The sequence below is a fragment of the Glycine soja genome, chromosome 20 (genome assembly GCF_004193775.1).
Source record: "Glycine soja cultivar W05 chromosome 20, ASM419377v2, whole genome shotgun sequence".
Classification (NCBI taxonomy): domain Eukaryota; kingdom Viridiplantae; phylum Streptophyta; class Magnoliopsida; order Fabales; family Fabaceae; genus Glycine; species Glycine soja.
The window spans coordinates 39620867-39638479 of NC_041021.1; the positions used below are offsets into that span (position 1 = coordinate 39620867).

General features: G+C 32.6%; 1 protein-coding gene and 1 long non-coding RNA gene across 6 annotated transcripts; both read left to right on the forward strand.

Moving 5' to 3' along the window:
- Positions 1–3900: 3900 nt before the first annotated feature.
- LOC114401737 (ATP synthase subunit beta, mitochondrial) lies at positions 3901–7835 on the forward strand. The gene is made up of 9 exons (XM_028364319.1): positions 3901–4435; positions 5139–5214; positions 5344–5432; positions 5557–5674; positions 5760–5863; positions 5963–6121; positions 6218–6442; positions 6535–6846; positions 7368–7835. The coding sequence occupies exons 1-9, from the start codon at positions 3956–3958 to the stop codon at positions 7482–7484; spliced, it is 1680 nt and encodes a 559-aa protein (XP_028220120.1). The 5' UTR covers positions 3901–3955; the 3' UTR covers positions 7485–7835.
- Positions 7836–8659: 824 nt separating this feature from the next.
- On the forward strand, positions 8660–11169 carry LOC114401738. Of its 5 annotated transcripts, none has more exons than XR_003664341.1 (4): positions 8660–8775; positions 9215–9336; positions 10110–10244; positions 10920–11169. It is a non-coding gene; the product is annotated as an uncharacterized LOC114401738 (long non-coding RNA). The 5 variants fall into 5 exon arrangements; XR_003664343.1 differs by having other exon boundaries at positions 8661–8920; XR_003664342.1 differs by having other exon boundaries at positions 8662–8920; positions 9225–9336.
- Positions 11170–17613: the final 6444 nt, after the last annotated feature.

Sequence of the window (17613 nt, forward strand, 5' to 3'; positions counted from 1 at the left end):
GTCAGGGTCATCATTAATAACCTAAATTTCAAATGAATAAACAATTCATCTCATAGAGGCAACCACACTTTTCCAATTACAGGGTCAAGGTCAACCTTATAGGGTTTATATACCCAAATCAAGAAGCTGATATTCAACGATTCGAGTTTCATCGAATTAGAACTTAGAAACTAGCCGTTGAACGCGCTTGAAAATCCGAAACCGACCAAAAACACAACTCGAAACAGTGTGTGCCTCAGTTTGGAAATCCAAAGCTCATGTGATTTTTTTATAACTGAAATAGGTTGGGCCCATGTGTAGGCCCATTTAAAATTTGTAGCTTTTTTGTAACACTAGCTTTTATTCACATTATTAACTTTTATTTAAGCTAAAAATTACCAAATAAAATAAAATACCTTTCGCCGTGTATAACAAAAACAAGTTTACCGTTTCACCAACAAATAACTACTTCATGTATTTACCATAATAATTTTAAAAACTGATATAATATACGAAGAGTGAAGTTAACGAGGGAAAAATTGAAATAGCAGATTATATTTGAGAATTTTTAAAATAGGTGAAAATACTTATCAAAAATAGTTAACCTCCCTGTTTTATTTTTTCCTTTATTATAATTTAAAAACATAACGAAACCTTTCATTTTCAAATTTAAACATATTATATAAGATAAACTCATATTTCATCCTCTATTCTCCTTTTGAGAAACTCTTACATACACACAAACTTCATACTTATTTTTAGACACAACCAATAAAAAAATTATAACTAATAAAATAAAATAAAAAAATTCAAGTAAAACTAAATTTGATATTCTTTCTTAATTCTTTTTATAGTCGTCTTCCTAATCTTTTGTTAAATTTCATTGAAATTAATTCAAATTTAGAAAATATAATTTGAATTTCAAAATAATGTATTTTGATGGTGTAAAATCGTAGAGTATTTTATTTTAAATGATAACTTTATTAATGCAAATATAACTCTTTTATTTTAAACAATCGTAAGACTTTGTTGTGCAGTTGGGTTTATAATTTTAACTTCTAGAATACAATTTAATTAGGAATGATAAATATTATTGTAATATTAATGATCAATGCATTTAAAAAAGAAAGACTTATTCGGTTTGATACAATATATCAAAAAATTAAAATTAAAATCAAACTATAATTATAATTATAATTTTTAAAATAATAATCATAAATAAAAAGTTAAATTTAGGAAAAAGATCCTCAATTGTAAAGTTGTATATTGTTCAAGACGTAATAGTGTGTTTTACTTTTTTTAACTTTTTTGTTTCAAATTTTTTCTTTTTAAACATTATTAATTAATTAGAATTAAAATTAGAATGAAGTCTCATTCCGCATTCTTAAAGTTGTTTTTATCCGTTCCTACATCCCATATACTTCATAAAATCAAATTTCTTTGAAAAGTTTGACTTATCTTCAACATTAATAGAAAATATTAATATTATATTAATAAAATAATTTTGAAGAAATTTTTATTTTAATTTACTGCAATTATAATTCATTTATTTGAATTATATGTTGGTTTCTATAAAAAAATTATGTATTATTTTATAATATTGTTTGTGTAGGTGAGTAGACTTTTTCTTATCATAAAAAATATATATTACTGATATACTTTATAAAAAAATTTGGCCTATTTTTATATTGGTAAAAATTTATTATAAACAACAAAAATTTTGAAGGTTTTTAACCAAATGATTGAACATAAGTATTAAAATTAAGATTAAATTATTCGGATATTATCTGGGTTTGATTATTGACGAAAATAATTCTTGATTAAATTTTTTTTATCTTTCATCCGAATTAGTCAGAGTTTCATTAACAAGAAGGTTAAGATAAAAATATTTGTAGATTTTATTTTTTATTTAAAAAGTTTTGCTCGTGTATCTTTAGTTTAGCAAAATTTATGAAAAAATAAGCAGAAATAATATCAATTTTTTTGCTTTATATTTTGATTATTTATTTATTTTAATAGTTATAAAGTTATTATTGGTTGTACCTAAAAATAATGTGTTAAGTTAGCTTGTAGCTAAGTTTATCTCTTCTTTTAACAGATGTTAGTAAAAAAATGTGCAAGCCCGTACTTTTTATTTTTTAATTTGTTTGTATTAAAAAAAAAATCACATTAAACTTAAGGAAGTGGATATTGTATCTTTATTTTACTTATTGTACAAGATTGTTTTTTCAGGTTACTTATTTATTGTACCCGAGAATTAATACATACAATTCTTATACACACTAATATATATGTATACAAATATTTCTGTTAATTTTAACATTGTGCATTGGTATTTTAAAATCTGGCTCGAACTAGCCAATCCAATCATGAACTTGACCTATGACCAATTCAAATCCATTATGTTTCTAACATGCTTCCGACTCAATATTAACGCAATCTAACCGGTTAAAAAATCATTTAAATCGGTTTTAGCTGGTGTTGGACAAAACAAATTTTTTAAGATTTAAGGTCTGGTTTTCATGCTCCTTGTATGTAGTCATAGCCCTTTGTTATCTTGATAAAAAAAATCCTTTGATGGATCACAAATTCAGAACCTCAAATTAATTTTCATAAATGAAAACTCAATGAAAAAAATGTTAAAAAAAACAGATCAAGGTCTAGAAGTGATAGAACAATTGCATCAATCCCTTTCGCAAAACTAAGAGAATCAAAAACCAAGAAAATTTAAAAATAAGAACCAACAACATTCCTAAGAACTAAGAGAATCTATTTTGCAAAGCTTGAAATCTTTGTTAACAAATGAGTCAAAACTAATTAGAAAGTTATAATTTAGCATATTTATACTATAGACCTAAAAGCCATAAACTCGTTCCTAGAAGGCCTACTAAAGTTGTAATTAAATAACAAAAATACAAAAGCTCACATATAAGCCCAAACAATATACCCAATATTACACAGATTAAAAAAAGAAGCCAAATAATTATTTTTGTCTCTAGATATACAGAAGGTTGATAAATTCGTTCTTAAAGATAAAAATTCAAATTTTTGTCCCAAAAGTAAAAAAATAAGATAAATTTATTCATTTGTTAACTTTTATCCGTTACGAACGAGTTTATGTGACACATTCAATGACGATTCTGTCAACATTTTACATATTTAGGATGAAAATAACTATTTATCCAAAATATAATTTAAGTTTCATTTTTTCTCTTTTTTAATTGTTATAAACATAATTGAAAAATAAATATATGTTAGAACAAATATAATATTAATTAATAATTATAATTTGTCTTTCTATAATAGAGAATTCTTATTTTTTTTACATACAAACAATGAAAAGTATTGTTAATGTTATTGTATAAAATATCATCATTAAATTCTGTAAAAATACACACATATGAAATTTTATCCAATAATAGAAAATTAAAATTATCAATAAAAATTGATGTAATTGGTGATAACATATTCATATCTTAAAATGACCGTGAGTTTGATAATCTATAAGTGATGTTTGAACTTTGAGTCTTGTGAGGGTTAAACTTTTTTTTTAGTAATAAAAAAATTAAAATTATTTTGTATGTAAAAAAAACCTTTTGGTAGGAGAAATCTTTGCCCATTTTCATGGAGAGAAAGCAACAAACCTGTCGAAAACAGAAGTTCTGCCACGTCACCCACCCAACACAAACCTTGTCGAAAGCAGAAGTTCTGCCACGTCACCCACCCAACACAAACCTTGTCGAGCGAGCGAGCCCATCGAGTCAAAAGCCACATAAACATAAACTACAGAATCGCAAGCCTCAAACATACCCGGGGGGTAAAAGTGTAAAAGACGGAAAGAACGAGGGACGAAAACGTAAAAAGACTCCAAATTGGAGCCACGCAGGACCTTTGGATGTGCATATAGTGTCACTCCCTCACTCCACAAACCCTAGTAGCCCTCTTCATTCTTTCTCTCTTCTCTCTCTGTCCGAAGATGGCTTCACGCAGGTTCGTATCTTCTCTGATTCGATCCTCCCTTCGTAGATCTCAATCGAAACCCTCGATTTCCGCATCCGCATCGAGGCTCACGTCATCCAACCGTGCCTCTCCGCACGGTTACTTGCTGAACCGCGTCGCCGAATACGCTACCGCGGCGGCGGCTGCTACCGCTCCTCCCTCTGCTCCGCCTCCGGGCAAGAAGGAGGTTGGCGGCGGCGGGAAGATCACCGATGAGTTCACCGGGAAGGGCTCGATCGGGCAGGTCTGCCAGGTCATCGGTGCCGTCGTCGATGTCAGATTCGACGAGGGTTTGCCTCCGATCATGACCGCGCTGGAGGTTCTGGACCACTCCTCGAGGCTCGTGTTGGAGGTGGCTCAGCATTTGGGTGAGGGCGTTGTCCGAACCATTGCCATGGATGCCACCGAAGGGGTCGTTAGAGGGTGGCGCGTCCTCAACACTGGCTCCCCTATTACCGTAAATACTGAATCATTTGTTATTTATTTGTTATTAGCTCAAACTTGCATTTGTTGGATTCTGCTTTGCCAATGTGTTTGAATTTGATTTGATTTCATTTGATTTTGGTATCGGAGTTGGGGTTTCTGAGATTTGTTGACTTTTTTGGTGTTGGATATCTGGTTTTCGGAGCATTGGGATTTGAAGCTGTAGGTTTATGTTTTGGATCTGAAAAAATTGACCTACTTTTGATCTAAATGTTTGTAAAGATTTATCATTTTTTTTTGAAAAAATTGATTTAGAACAGAGATGTATGGGAGTTTTGTCGCTGTTTGATTGTTGAAAGAACCCCATGTTGGCTTTTGATTGATTGATTGATAGTCTGTATCCTATTGCATTTTTAGACATTTAATTGGTGTGCCGAAATTGGTGGCCTTTTAAACGATTCTACTGTTATGTATTTTATACTTTGTAGCTAACTTATTATTTGTTCATTGTTTGATGTGGGTGGATTTCAATTTCATGGTATTTCTTCTAGCTTGCTTAATTTCAGTTAGTATCAACTTTATGGCCTTTTGATCTCTTGATCAACTGGTCCAATCTCCTGTTAGTAGACTTACATTTTTACACACTAATTTAGCTTGATTTTTATTGTTTTTGTTTCTTCACTTGCGTTTATCATCTATTTTCTAATTTTCTAATATACTGTATGCATTCCAATCAGGTTCCAGTTGGTAGGGCTACCCTTGGCCGTATCATAAATGTCATTGGAGAGCCTATTGATGACAAGGGAGAAATCAGTAAGAAACCCATAAAGCCTTTTATATATATATATATATATATATATATATATCTGATTTTTGATTGGGAGATAAGAGTCTTTTCTGCCATTCTCATGAAACTGATGGTAATCATTTGAATTGCCTTAGATACCGAGCATTATTTGCCCATTCATAGAGAAGCTCCTGCTTTTGTTGAGCAAGAAACCGCACAGCAGATTCTTGTTACTGGAATCAAGGTATTTTTCCTTTTTATGTTTCTTTTTTTTGTTTGTAAATGCATTTTATCTGATCTCCTTCATTGTCAGGTTACTTGTTCTCATGTGTCATATGATTTGTTACTGATTAATTTTTTGTGTACAGGTTGTTGACCTGCTTGCACCATATCAAAGAGGAGGAAAGATTGGGTTGTTTGGTGGTGCTGGTGTAGGAAAAACTGTGCTTATTATGGAACTTATTAACAATGTTGCAAAAGCTCATGGTATGTATTTAGTGCGCTTAGTTTATTCTTTGTAAAATGTTCTTTTACCTTTCTATGCTGTATGCTGACTGTTTCCATTGGTTAGGTGGTTTCTCTGTGTTTGCTGGTGTTGGAGAGCGAACCCGAGAGGGTAATGACTTGTACAGAGAAATGATTGAGAGTGGTGTCATTAAGCTTGGTGATAAGCAGGTGAATTGAATGTGGTTCATGGCTTTTTTAGTATTCTTCATGATACTTTCATTTGAGTATTTTATTAATTTGTCAACAATGGTTGTCTCATGGTATTAGAGTGAAAGCAAATGTGCTCTTGTGTATGGTCAAATGAATGAGCCCCCTGGTGCTCGTGCCCGTGTTGGTCTTACTGGGCTTACTGTGGCTGAACACTTCCGTGATGCTGAAGGGCAAGATGTGCTTCTTTTTGTAGACAACATTTTCCGTTTTACCCAAGTAAGTCCTTTGGTCAACTTGTCTAAGATAACTTTCTGTCTTGGGGGTATTGTTTGTTTTATTATTGTTCATTTTATATTGTGATGTATCGTGCAGGCTAACTCAGAGGTGTCTGCTTTGCTTGGTCGTATCCCATCTGCTGTTGGTTACCAACCAACCTTGTCTACTGATCTTGGAGCTCTTCAAGAGCGTATTACAACAACCAAGAAGGGCTCAATTACCTCTGTCCAAGCTATCTATGTGCCTGCTGATGACTTGACAGATCCTGCTCCTGCTACCACTTTTGCTCACTTGGATGCCACAACAGTGTTATCACGACAGGTTTGAATTCATTGTATTATTTAAGTAGCTGATGCATTCACATTTTTTGTTATCATCAGCTCAATATTTTTTATTTTGATGATGTTGAATAGATCTCCGAGCTTGGTATCTATCCTGCTGTTGACCCCTTGGATTCTACATCTCGTATGCTTTCCCCCCTTATTTTGGGTGCGGATCACTATGAAACTGCTCGTGGTGTACAGAAAGTACTTCAGAACTACAAGAATCTTCAAGATATCATTGCTATTTTGGGAATGGATGAGCTCAGTGAAGATGATAAATTGACTGTTGCCCGTGCCCGTAAGATTCAGCGATTCTTAAGCCAGCCTTTCCATGTTGCAGAAGTCTTCACTGGTGCCCCAGGAAAATATGTTGAGTTGAAGGAGAACATCACCAGTTTCCAGGTATTATTTTTTTTGTCATTTAATCTGACTTTACCCCACCTAGTGGTCCAAGGCTTTGGTTGTTGTAATCTTATTCTGCCATTGCTTGTATGACCCTTTTTTTATTTCTTTCATGAATATCATCTAACTGGAAATTAATTTGAATTTGAATTTCCTATAAGCTACACCTGAAAAGGGAAATTGCGTGTTCATTTACCTTTTCTTTTTCCGGAATCTTTATTTGCATTTGTTGAACAGAAACTTATACAGTGCGAGTTCATACACCTAGCTATCTGAACTGCGCGGCAGGCAATGACTTTGTTTTCAATAGTGTTGTGCCTTTGTTGCGTACTTCTACTGTTCATTTGACTTTTTGCACGGACATTATTGGTTACCATGGTTTTGTTTTGTTCCCATCTTGTTGCAGTGACGTGGCTACAATTGTCATGTCATACTTGAGTTCTATAACCTGTCTACGACGTTGGTTTTCTTTGTGGACTAATGCATGGTTAATGATTCCTTTGTTTTTGTGTATCTGACAGGGTGTGTTGGATGGCAAATACGATGACCTCCCAGAGCAGTCGTTTTACATGGTTGGCGGTATTGAAGAGGTCATTGCTAAGGCTGAGAAAATTGCTAAGGAATCTGCAGCGTCTTAATTACATACAACAGCCATGTTCTCATTTTAATCCTTTTTTTGTAATTGCTAAATTTAATAATTTAGGAACTCTTGGCAATGCCAAACGACAAAATTTTCAATTTTTTGGGTATGAAAATGTGTCAGGTTATTCCCTTCCCATTTTAATGTTGCCTACTGTGAGATGAACTAAGGTCAAAGTCTCTGGCCAACTGCCCCCCTTTTTTTAAGTTGTGTTATTTAATAAGGGGAAAAGGGCAAGAGGATGTAAATTTTTACTTTTTCTGGTTGAGAACGTTGGATGCATTAATGTTAAAACTTTGTAATTGTTCCATCTGGTCCATGGCCAGCGTAATTTTTGTTCTTTACTGAATTGTCCTTTTTATGCTAATGTTAAGGAATTTTTTTATTGCTTCAGTATGTTTTTAGACTTGAATATTTAACTACTTTCATCTTATTTAATATTTCAAAAGTATTTTTTTAATTATTTGTAATCCTATTTCCAATGAAATTATGAGTTTTTAGTCTTCAATACAATCTTTAAACATTATTAGCTTCAAGTATCTGAAAGGTTGTAATTGAAGTTATTTATCTATTTCCATTGTGTTGATTTTAAACTTTGTTATTGACTTTTAAATCTAGTGTTTTATTAAGATGAGTCAAACACCTTACTCTATAAACGAAGTAATAAAAATTACGTATTCAAGGAAATAATTGTTTTTATAAGTTTTCTATAAAAAAAAAATTGGCTGTATTCTATGCAATTATTATTTAGTATTCATTTGATTTTTCTTATACACGTTAGAAAACAACAGGCAACTTTTTTATGGTTATTCACAAAACATTTCCTTTAATCCTTTAAAAGAAACCAAAACAAATTAGTGCTCAAGCAATTGCAATTATAAGAAATGGAGTCTCAGGCACTCTCATTACAATTGCAAATGAGGAGATAACGCTAGTAATATGTTTTTTAATATCTACTTTTCAATAATTGAAGGACACTGACATTAAAATTTATTAATCTATATTATAATTATTTTAAAATCATATTTAAATAATTTTTAATTGATTAATAGTTTAAAATATTTTTACTATCAACAATAATTTTTTATTGGTTAACAACATAGAGTTTCTTTGCACATTGACGACCATTAAATTAAACTCATTAATGCCATTTTTCCCAGTGTTGATGATTATTCAGCTATATCTCAAATAAAAATGAGAGAAGATTTTGAGGCTACAATTGGGGTAAAAAACCAATCCGTCTGTAACTGTCACGTACACACGCAGTGTGTCTCGTCTCGGCTTAGCAGGTATCGCTGATTCATTCATGGAACCCTTTCGATTTCAATTGATGCCAAATTCCCTGTGCTTACTCATTTGCCGCTTCAAATGACGATTAAGGATAATCTTATTTTCTCAATCTCTGAATGTGATGTCCTTTGCAATAAGACCAAGGTTATTAATAACGTTCTTCATGTAATTTAATTTTCTACTTATATTTATTTAGGTTTTTACTTTCTACTTTAATGAAGCAAAATCTTATAGCTCTTTGTTGCTACCTTATTCTGCTTCGCCGGTTAGAGGCCGTCGAAGTCGATCAAGGTCCAGTAGAAGTCGTTCCAGGTGTAGCTTTGCAGAAACGCACGTTTAATTTGCTGAATAATAAGTTACCCTATATTAGACATGCACACACATAAAAGCTAAGTTGTGATAGCAACACTAAACACGTTCTTTGTGGTGATGGTTAAGTTTGTTTCAGGAGTGAAGATTCTGCTGATGTGGAGAATCCTGGAAATAATTTGTATGTTACAGGCTTGTGCACAAGGATAACTGACAGTGATCTTCACTAGTATTTCAGTAAAGAGGGAAAGGTACCGCTCCCGTCGATTGTGTTGATGAACTTATGGTAGCGTAGTGATGAGTGCATTCTTTTGTTTAACATGATTTCATGTTGTGTCTCGTTTTCAGTTTTCTCAATGCTTGTATTTGAGCAGCTATAGTTGCTGAATCTAAACATTTGACTGCATAGTGTGTAGGAATATTTGATTTCTAGAATGCTTGGCTTGATTTTGAATGATCTTTCTGGACCATAGAATGCTGAAATGTAATTTTCCTTTCTTTCAGTTAAATTACCCCCAAGTTTTAGCTGGACATAACCAGTCTACTCATTTCAAGCAGCAATAAATCAAAATATGGCTTATTTGATGCTCCTATGCCTTCTTTATGTGCAAATGTACAAGTCCTGTTGTGACCTTGACTTAAATTTCATGGATTAATTTATATTTTGTAATGATGGATATAAGAGTATTCTTATGAGTGGCAGGCCCCTACCTGTGAACTTCATTTTATGTTTGGCTCTGTGGATTACTAGCTCGGTCTCCATTAGTGTTGCTTGTATGGGGATGCATTATGCATAATGGAGCCATGACTCTTGCCTTAGATGGGTAGATTATCGTGTTGCCTTAATTACTATACCTTGATTTCTTGATCCATGAAGTTGAGAACACTTACTGTGGCTCATATCATGTGTATTTCTATTTTCTAGTGTTTTGAGATGTCCTTGTCACTTTTGGCTAAGTCTATGTTTATATATTGATAACGAGTCTACTTTTTAGGAAAATTTTACATAGCTTTTGCTTTTCAGGTTGTCGACTGCCACTTGGTAAAAGATCCTTGTACTAAAGGATCTCGTGGATTCAGTTTTGTCACTATGGGAACTAATGGCGATGCTGAGCGCTGTATCAAGTATTTGAACCGCTCTGTTTCTCTGTTTTTGAAGGTCGGCTGATAACTGGAAAAGTTAATATTTAGCACCGCTGGCTTCAGAATGAGTCTAGCCAAATTGTTTATGTTCTACTTTTTCCCGTTACTCTTTCCCTTTCTAGTCCCCCCTCCCCACCCCAAACTTCTTCATTCTGAGAAACATTGCCTGATAAGTTTTGGCAGCAGGTCTTCTCCGTGTAGCTATGTCAAATTCACCTTCTATGCTCTAAACAGTTGAACCTATCCCTTCACGACATGAGATCTGCATCGACATCTAATCTCATCTATTTAAATCCAAGTATTTGACAGAAGGGTGTTGCCCTTTTATTCATTCTCTTTGTTAGTGGCAGACTAGCAGTAACAGATGTGTTTATATTTTCCTTTTCTTTTGATATTTATAATAATAGCATGTCGCACTGAATGTTTATGTTTCATGACTGTTGGTTTTATCTAGTTGATTAGTTTAATAAAACACATAAAGATCAAAGTAAACTTATTTGTTTTAATTAAAATAGTGGTGTCTAAATCTAAACTTTTTGCTGGGAAATGACATTACAATAATGGCTTACTGGTTACCCATTAAGCCTTAGAAATAGTAAATTGTCCTTGCAACTGTGTAGTTCCTGTTTCTGTGATTAAATCTTTTATCAGTAAGTTCTAAATGTCCTACCTGTCAATATCTTATTTGCAGGCAAAGAGGAGTCGTGGCAGGACTCCAACTCCTGGCAAATACTGTGGTCCAAGAGATAAGCGGGATAAATTGGAGGATCAACTTTCCTGGACTTTTACAACTCTACCATAATCTAATGTCTTCAACACTTGATTTGATCTAAAAAATCCCATTCTTGTTTTATAAAAACTAGCATATTACATTTGTAGTTCAAACTTTAAACCACTGCTGCATTTGGATGAATAGCTTGCATGCTATATTCTAGTGTCAATTTTGTCCCCTTCTGAAAATGGTTCACGTTCTCTCATTCCTGTTCTTGAAGAGACATAGGATAGGAGGAGAAAGAATATGATTACTGTTGCAGCTTCTAATTTTTTTAGAGTTGCTTGTCTTGTTCAGCACTAAATAGAAAGAAGAAAAAAATCACTCGTTTCTATACACATTTTTAGAAACAAGAAAATAAATTGAAAACAAAGTAATAATTTTGTAATTAAAAAAACAAAAAATAAGAATAAAAAACGTTTTCTCGAAGATCCTAATGGTCTCATCGTAAGTCAAACAAATAACATATAGAAGAATATTTATTATTCGAAGACAAAGTCAGAGTTTTTAAACAAATTTTCTATTCTTTTGTCAATTATAGTATTAATATTGAAATGTGAGTAATTGCCATATTGTTTGTATTACCTCATCATGTTTGTTGAACGAGTAAAGATAGTGACAATAATGTCAACACAAATAAAATAATTCACATATAGATACTCAATACAATAGTAACGAATATTATATGCTTTTTTTTTACATCAATATTTTATTCTTTATCATTCAACGAGAAACATGTCGTAAATTAGATTATAACAATTCTTTTAAATGGTTAAAGAAGATAAATGATACTAAGGTGATATTTGAATAATTTTTTTCATAATCACTTGTAGAAAAAAATAGAAGAATTTTTTTAAAAAAATTGGCTTTCGATTATGATGAAGTTGTTACTTTTTCAATTAAAAAAAAATTGGCTTTGTATTCTATGCAATTATTATTTAGTATTCAATCTTGAAGTGTGCCCTAATCCTATTGAATCCCTGAGCATAAATTTCTCGTTTATCAAAAAAATAAAAATAATATTTCTTCTGCTCCAAAATAATTATAATTTTAACCTTTAAAAAATATTTCAAATGGATTAATATTTTTACTTTTCAATTAGATATTCAAATATTTTTTCCAATTTTATCCTATAATAATATTATTTTAAAAGACTTAATAATATATTTATTAAAAGACTTAACAATTAGGATTTTGACTTTTAAATGTACACAAAACGAAAATGCTCAATCAAGTCCTATATATTCTGATCTATATATATAATAACCAGCACGCGCTGCAGCAGCACCTTAATTTTATAGAAGTTCACGATCGACTGAAATCAGATACATTCGGCAGAGAGGAATTAAATCATGGAAAGAATGAAGCTCTTCTGGTTTGTAGCATGCTTTTGCTGTTTTGTTATCCTCTTTGTCCAAACAACTCGGTCAGGTATATATATATATATATATAAAAGAAGTGATCAAGTAAGTTATTTTAGGAGTAATTTTAAACTTAATTATTAATTTACATGAAATTTAATAGTTAAGATTAATTATTTATTACAATAATTAAATTTTAAAAAATAAATAATGAAAGTTAGAAGTAAGTCTAAATGAGTTATTTTTTTGGATAAATTGATCTTTTCTCTTTTATATTTAATGAGATGAGGAGTAACTCATATATATATATATATATATATATATATATATATATATACATTAGTAGTTAGCACTTATATAAACATCATGTTGATTTCTCCTATGAAAGTAGGTTGAGTACTTCTTATTACATTTGATACTAATTACAATTGTATTGTATTGATCGATGATGTGTTGACAGGGCAAATCCTCCAATCTATGCTGACCCCTATGAACGCTGGGCAAATCGCCCATTAACCGCTCCTGCCTACGCACCACCATCACCTGAAGCTGCTTCCCATGGACGTCCATAAACAACAATCGCATACACTGCAATATATATATATATATATATATATATATATATCATCATGGAATAATCACTTTAATTCATATATATATTTTTATACTTCTTTTAATTTATTGGATCAGCGGGTCATTAATTCGCTTCCTGGTTTTAGGCTTCTGCATGCAGAATTTGTAAGCATATATACCACATTACTTTTAATATCATAAGAACTAGTATAGAGTTTGATTAAGATGAAGTTGTTATACTACTCAACCTATTCTTGCCTCTTCTATCTTTTCTTTATTTGTCAACTTAATTAGGATTCTGCGTGTGCAGTTTGTTTAGTTTTGTTTAAATTACTTTTTGTAACTACATATTTTGTTTGTTTTTTTGTTTCAGGGATTAGCCTAGTCAATAAGTGGTTCCTATATTTTAGGAGCAAGTCAATTTTAATTTTCTATTTTGCTGAAATCTTATTATGTGATTAGTTTCAATTTTTTTAATTTATTATTTATTGTATTGCATAAAATTATTCTATTTCCTCCACATACATATCGTCTCTCTTCTTCTTTGTTTATTATATTTTCCTACTATAAAACTTACCATTGGTATCAAGAGCTTTTTTCTTACTATACTTTAGGAGCAAGTCAATTTTAATTTTCTGTTTTGCTGAAATCTTGTTATGTGATCAGTTTCAATTTTTTTTTTAATTTATTATTTATTGTATTGCATAAAATCATTCTATTTCCTCCACATACGTATCGTCTCTCTTCTCCTTTGTTTATTATATTTTTCTACTATAAAACTTACCATTGGTATCAAGAGCTTTTTTCTTAGAGGGACCTGTGAGTGAACCCAGGACAACCCACACACAAAAAAAAAACAAAAAAAAAACAAAGCCTATAAACTTTGCTTCAATTCATCAAATAGATGGATTCTAGAACTCCTTACACAACACTAGCACCGCATATGTTTGATGGTGATAATTATCACAACTGGGCAGCAAGAATAGAGGCTCATCTAGAGGCAAATGATCTCTGGGAAGCTGTTGAGGAAGACTAGGAAGTTCTTCCTTTACCTGTCAATCCAACTATGGCTCAGATTAAAAATCAGAAGAGAGGAAAGTTAGAAAGTCAAAGGCAAAGGCTACATTGTTTGCTGCTATTTCACAAGACATTTTCACCAGAATCATGACAATCAAATCAGCGTTTGAAGTATGGAATTTCCTCAAGGATGAATATGAAGGAGATGAAAGGATCAAGGGAATGCAAGCCATGAATCTGATTAGAGAATTTGAGATGCAAAAAATGAAGGAGTCTGAAACAATCAAGGAGTATGCAAACAAACTTCTTAGAATTGCTAACAAGGTGAGGTTGCTAGGTTCCGAATTTTCTGATTCAAGAATAGTTCAGAAAATACTAGTGACTGCCCCTGAAAAATTTGAAGCTTCTATTGCTTTATTGGAAAATACTAAGGATCTGTCAAAGATTACATTAACATAACTTGTAAGTGCTATGCAATCCCAAGAGCAGTGGAGGTTAATGAGACAAGACGATGCAGTTGAAGGTGCTTTACCATCCAAACACCATCATGCTAAATCCAGTAGAAAGAAATATGTCAAGAAGAACAAGCCAGCAAGCAACAAAAATAGTGCAAACAACCAAAACAAAGGTAAGTGTAAAAAGAAAAATTATCCACCTTGTCAGCATTGCGAAAAATTGGGTCACTCACCATACAAATGTTGGAAACGACCAAACGCAAAGTGCAGCAAGTGCAATAAGTTTGGACACGAAGCTATAATTTGTAGAAGCAAATTTCAGCAGCATGAAGCCAATGCCCAAGTTGTTGAGCAGGAGGAAGAAAATTATATTTTTACTGCAACATATTATTCGATGAGGAGTAGTTCTGAATGTTGGTTGATTGATAGTGGTTGTACAAACCACATGACATATGATAAGACTCTATTCAAGGATTTGAAGCCAACTAATGTCTCAAAGGTCATAATTAGGAATGATGGCTATATTTCTGCAAAAGGAAAAGGAACCATTACAATTTCAACGTATTCAAGTACCAAAATAATATAAGATGTTCTTTATATACCTGACATTGACCAAAACTTGCTAAGTGTTGGGCAGTTGATTAAAAAAGGATTTAAAGTGTCCTTTGAACATCAATACTACCTTATCTATGACATTGTTGGTTGGAAAGTTCTAAGGGTTAAAATAAGAGGTAAAAACTTCTCATTTGATCTAACAGAGGAGGAGCATGCAACCTATTTCACTCAAGTCACACCCATAGAACTCTGACACAAGAGACTTGGTCATTGCCATCTTGAAAGAATGCTAAACATGAAAAAAAGGGACATGTCAAAAGGTCTACCAATACTTTCTGATAGTTTGCCAAACTGTAATGCTTGTCAATTTGGTAAACAAAACAAAAAATCATTCCCCAAATCATCTTAGAGAGCTTCTCAAAAGTTGCAGCTAATTCACACTGATGTGGTAGGACCTCAAAGAACACCATCACTAAAAGGTAGTCTCTACTTTATTCTTTGCATAGATGACTTTACAAGAATATGCTGATTTTTTTCTTGAAATTCAAGCATGAAGTGGCTGAAGTATTTGTAAAGTTCAAGAAAATGGTGGAAACTCAAATTGGCTACAAGATTCAATGTCTAAGATCTAACAATGGAAAAGAATATATATCAACAAAATTTAATCAATTTTGTGAAGAAGCTGGAATTGAACATCAACTCATAGCCCCCTACACTCCAGAGCAAAATGGGATTAGTGAAAGGAGAAACAGATCGGTGATGGAGATGACTAGATGCATGTTTCATGAGAAGGAGTTGCTTAAAACATTTTGGGCGGAGGCAGCTAACATAACAATTTTTCTGCGAAATCGGCTTCCAACCGAAGTCTTGAATGATAAAACTCCATTTGAGTCCTGGTATGGCTATAAGCCTTCACTAACTTTTCTTAAAGTGTTTGGTTGTGTTTATTTTGGACATGTTCCACAGGTTAAGCATGACAAACTTGACAAAAAGGCAATTCCGCGCATCTTTGTGGGTTACAGTTCAGTTTCAAAAGCCTACAAAGTGTATCATCCTTAAACTGGAAAGATGACTGTTACTAGAGATGTGCACTTCAATGAAGGTCAACAATGGAAATAGGACAACTCACAAAGAACAATTGAAATATTAGACAACATTAATGATAATCATCTTGGACAGCAAATAACAGAGTTGTTGCAAGATGAATTAGAAGATGACCCTCCAGTCAGAGGTAAAAGGCTGCTTTCTGATGTTTATCAAAGATGTAATGTAGCAATTTGTGAACCTGCTAGCTGTGAGGAAGCACAAAAGGATCTAAAATGGAAAATTGCAATGGAGGAGGAAATGTCCATGATACAGAAAAAGAAAACATGAGAACTTGTTGATAGACCTAAAGGTAGAAAAGTCATTGGAGTTAAATGGGTTTCTAGAACAAAGCTTAATGCAAATTGCTCAATCAACAAGCACAAAGCTAGACTCGTAGTTAAAGTGTATACACAAATTTTTGGTGTTGATTATTCTAACACTTTTGCTCCTGTGTCCAGATTAGATACAATTAGATTGGTGCTAGTAGTGGTTGCGCAAAATGGCTGGAAAATATTCCAACTAGATGTCAAATCAGCCTTTTTAAACGGAGAACTACAAGAAGAAATATATGTAGAGCAGCTAGAAGGATTCATGAAGCAAGGTGAAGAAGGTAAAGTTTATGTCCTCAAAAAGGCCCTCTATGGCCTAAAACAAGCGCCAAGGGCCTGGTATAACAAGATAAATGATCACCTATTGAGCATAGGCTTTGCAAAAAGCTTATCTGAGTCTACTCTTTATGTGAAATATAAGGAAAATAACTTTCTTATAGTTTCTCTCTATGTTGATGATCTTTTAATAACTGGAGATGATGCAAGGCTAGTTGAGGAGTTCAAGCAAGAAAAAATGCAAGCTTTTGAAATGACTGATCTTGGTCTCATGACTTATTTTCTTGGAATTGAGATCAAGCAAAGTCAGAACAAAGTGTTAATTTGTCAAAGGAAATATGCAAAAGAAATTTTGAAGAAGTTTCAAATGGAGGAATGCAAATCTGTACATCAATGAATCAAAAGGAGAAGTTCAGCAAGGAAGATGGTACTGATAAAATTGATGAAGGATATTATAGGAGCTTGATTGGATGTCTAATGTATCTCACTGCAACAAGGTCATACATTCTATTTGTTGTAAGTCTCTTATCTCGTTTTATGCATTGTGCAAGTGAAATGCATTTAAAAGCATCAAAGAGAATATTGAGGTATCTTAAGGGCATTATTGATTATGGTGTCAAATTTGAGAAGCGTCAAGAATTCAAGTTGTATGGATTCTCTGATAGTGATTGGGCTAGATCCATTGATGACACGAAGAGCACTTCAGGATACTGTTTCAGTCTAGGCTCGGGAGTTTTCTCATGATGCACAAAGAAGCAAGAGATTGTAGCACAATCCACTGTTGAGGCTAAATTCATAGCAGCAACAACAACAGTAAATCAAGCTTTATGGTTGAAGAAGATTCTATGTGATTTACTTTTTCAACAGAAGAATAAAATTGGAATTTTTGTTGACAACCACACAACCATTGCTGTTGCCAACAATCCAGCATGGTGGAGAAGTGAACTTTTTCTTTAATAGT

Coding starts and splice junctions, on each gene's coding strand:
- LOC114401737 (XM_028364319.1), top strand. CDS start 3,956: ATGGCTTCACGCAGGTTCGTATCTTCTCTGATTCGATCCTCCCTTCGT. Junction 5,215..5,343: donor TGATGACAAGGGAGAAATCA/GTAAGAAACCCA, acceptor GAATTGCCTTAG/ATACCGAGCATTATTTGCCC. Junction 6,847..7,367: donor AGAACATCACCAGTTTCCAG/GTATTATTTTTT, acceptor TGTATCTGACAG/GGTGTGTTGGATGGCAAATA.